The following is a 3,182-nucleotide window of genomic DNA, read 5'->3' as shown; positions in this document are numbered from 1 at the left end:
AAAAAAAAAAAAGACAGAGTGTTGGAGAAGGAACACACTAGGTTAGCAGGGAGGAAAATGAAACTTTTGCATCAAACACTATTTGGAGCAGACTTTTGCCCACTGTCTTGAGTTTTTCCCACTGTCTTAAGCCCCTCAGCAGTATCATTTGGAGTTGATTTATGCAGCATGAAACCGGATGGATTAGAGCCCCTAAAATACCTACTGAAGCAATCATCTCCCAGCACATACATAGACCCTAAGTGCCACAAGAAAGATGCAAATGAGGTCCCCAACGTCCCAAAGGGAGGAAAAGCAGATCTACTTACAAGCATTTGTCACAGAAAAACTATTGGAGGAATCCAAGTGATCTACGTGGTAATTCAAATGGAAGGGCTTCTCGGTGGTGTTCTGGTTGGTGTTGTATAACTGCACGGCAAAGCGGAAAGCGCTGTGCTCCTGCACTGTGTTTCTCATGAAAAGTCCACCTATAAGCAAAGGGAACAGAGATTTGGCTTGTGTTTCCCCACCCTAGGGCCAGTTAGAAATTGGGGAACAATATAGATACCGGATACCTCTCAATGATACTGGGGTGTGGGATTGAGGAGTGATATTCAACCTGTGTGTCTTTCAAGACTTGTGAACTCAGATTTTGGCCAAGAGAAACCTGGCTTTTCTAGACTGAAAAGAAGAGGCTACAGAGAAGGAAGAAGAGAAGAGGGGGCTGTTTTGGGTTAGGACGCTGGAACCAAGAGTGAGACTTGGCTCTTTCTTAGGCGGTAGCCTTCTTTTTTTTTTCTAGTCGCCCCCCCCTCCGCCCCCCGCCCATCCGCACACCTGGTCGTCTTTTCCTTGTGTGAAGGGAAAGGTTGGGAAGAAAAACAATATTGTTCCCCCTGCTACCCCAACTCGTTCCCCATAGCCACCCTCCCCCGTGACAATACAGGGGGTTGGTTCAGTAATGGCAAAAATTCTAACTTCTAGACTTGTAAATACGACAGAAGCCAAGATAACTCCCTCCAGGCGCCCAGGAGCCGGGCTCCAGACAGACACAGCGGCAATTCATGAATTCGTGGTCTGCGTGACTTCGCCGCTTGTCCGTTCAGCTCCTAGTCTCACCCCCTTGTCTCACCCCCGCCTCCTACCCCATCCACCACCAACGCCTGCTGCTGCCTGGGTCTGGGAGATCCAAAGTGGGCTCCACCTCCCCCAGCACCAGCCTGTCTCCCGACAGCCGGAGACCACGGACTAAGCACCCCGGGCCCGGGTTATGCGCCCTGGCGCGGCCAGACAGTCGGCATCACCCTGGGACAACTTCCAGGAGCTGCACGCACGCCATGGCAAAGTCCAGAGCAGCGAGCCGAAAAGCCTCGACTCTTCACCCCCTTGCAGCATCCCAGCCTCCTGCTCGCCTCCGGTGCTCCTCTCGGCTCGGAAAAACTAGCCCCAGGAGACCCCTCTCTTGTCCCAGAGGCTCTTCAGATGAGCCACCTCGTCCAGGCTCAGATTCCCCCCGCCCCGCCCCCCGCCCCGCACCATCTCTGCCCGGTCCCCGGCCCCAGTCCCAGTTCCCAGGCCATGCAGGACAGGGACCCACCGCAGCGAAAGCCATGCCGGGGCAGTGGGCTCGGGTGAGGGAGAGCCTGGACCGACGGCTGGCTCGCTTGCGCTTACCTATGCTGATGGTGTTGGGGAATCCTCCGTGAGAACGACCCAAAAGCCCCAGGACTAAAAAGAAGACCGCCCGGAGCACGCTTTGCCCCATTTTCTTCTGCCTGGCCATGCTACGCCTAAAACGAAGCTGACAAGAGCATGGGCGCAACTCAGGAGTCGTCAAAATAATAATAGAAAAAGAAAAAGAATTCGCTGGCTCTTACACCCCCTCCCCTTAACTTGCTCTCGCTCACTCTTCCTTTCCACCCCACACTAGTCCTCCTCCTCCTCCGCTGCCGCCGCCTCCTCTTCTTCCTCTTCTTCTCTCTCTCTCTCTTACTCTCTCTCTTATTCGCTCGCTCTCTCTCGCTCGCTCTCTCTTCCTTTCTTGCTCCCTCTCTCTCCCAGGATCTCTCACACCCCCTCCCTTCCCCCCACCTCACTTCTGTCTTCACACCAATCTGGAAGGCGGGTTCATTGGCTGCAAGCTGGGTTTGCCAAAGCGATTTCTCTCCCTATGAGAGAGAGAGAGAGAGAGAGAGAGAATAAAAAACCTAAAACAGAACAAAACAAGCAAAACACTGAAAAACAAAAATAGAGAAGCAAAAGAAAGAGAACGAAAGAATAAATCATCAAGACAATCTGAGACTCTCCCCGCGCCCCCCCCCCCGCCCCCCCGCAAAAGATGGTAGGTCTAAAGGCGGGCGGGGGAGGGGGGGGGAAGGAAAGAGCGAAAAGGCTCAGTGCCGGTGAATTGGGCTCTTCCAATTGGGCCGGTAGGGGGATATTGATCAAAGTTGATCTGACGTGGAATTAAAGCCGCACACCGCTTAGCTCTACTGCAAACTGCAGCCCCGGACTGCAAAGCCTAGGCGCTGGCGTTTGTCAACACAGGAGATGGATGGGATCAATAGAAATACACCATTCCTAACGTGGATCAACCTTTCAAGCCGCAACCTCCTCCCACCCTTTAAAAAAAAAAGCTGCATTGCCTCTGTGTTTGTGTGTCTGTCTTAAAGAAGGGGGGTCTTAGGAGGGCCATTAGTGGTTACTCCGGAGTCTTTGTAGAGACTCAGAGAAGCAGTTCCCATCACAATGCGCCCGAAGATGCTGCGCATGCCCGGTCTCTGCCGCTCCGCTTTTACAGCAGAGATCCGAGGGCTAGTGAGCAACCCCCACCCCCATCCCCGCAGCTTTGGGAGGCGTGTCCCTCCCCTTAAACTAGTGCTGAGGCCGGCTTGCGGGGGCATGGGGTGGGCGGTGCTGGGCAGTGATGGGCAGTATGGGGCTGACTTCTTTGGAGGGCGTAGGAAAAAGTATGTGCGTAGAGGTAGTAACTAAAAGGTTAATGAAAAGGACGCTCAGGCTCACTGACCAAGGAGGAGGGAGGTGTGGGAATGAGCTGCTCTGGGGGTGGGGATTGAAAGTTGAGGTTGGAGAAAACTGTACCTAGCTGCACTGATCCCTTGGTGTTGCCTCTGGACTTAGCCTAGGCCTCTGACTGATGACCTCAGAGGTTATCAATTCTTTCTGACTCTTCTTCCCCTCTG

General features: G+C 53.5%; 1 protein-coding gene across 9 annotated transcripts in view; it reads right to left on the bottom strand.

Annotated features, from left to right (window-relative positions):
* Positions 1-2,257, bottom strand: part of GRIA3 (glutamate ionotropic receptor AMPA type subunit 3) — a 319,120-nt gene extending 316,863 nt beyond the window's left edge. For 4 of the 9 annotated variants that reach the window (XM_032757558.2, XM_058441422.1, XM_032757561.2 and 1 more), the window contains exons 1-2: positions 1,654-2,059; positions 309-467 (exon numbers count right to left, since the gene is read on the bottom strand). In XM_032757558.2, the coding sequence (XP_032613449.1) occupies positions 309-467; positions 1,654-1,762 (268 nt within the window). In that variant the 5' untranslated portion in view covers positions 1,763-2,059. The other 5 variants (XR_009214295.1, XM_032757563.2, XM_032757564.2 and 2 more) reach the window with 3 other exon arrangements.
* Between the last annotated feature and the right edge of the window lie 925 nt (positions 2,258-3,182).

The sequence above is a fragment of the Hylobates moloch genome, unplaced genomic scaffold (genome assembly GCF_009828535.3).
Source record: "Hylobates moloch isolate HMO894 unplaced genomic scaffold, HMol_V3 SCAFFOLD_7, whole genome shotgun sequence".
NCBI classification, from domain to species: Eukaryota; Metazoa; Chordata; class Mammalia; order Primates; family Hylobatidae; genus Hylobates; species Hylobates moloch.
The sequence above is the reverse complement of the archived record's forward strand: the minus strand, read 5'-3'. Positions and strand labels throughout refer to the sequence as shown.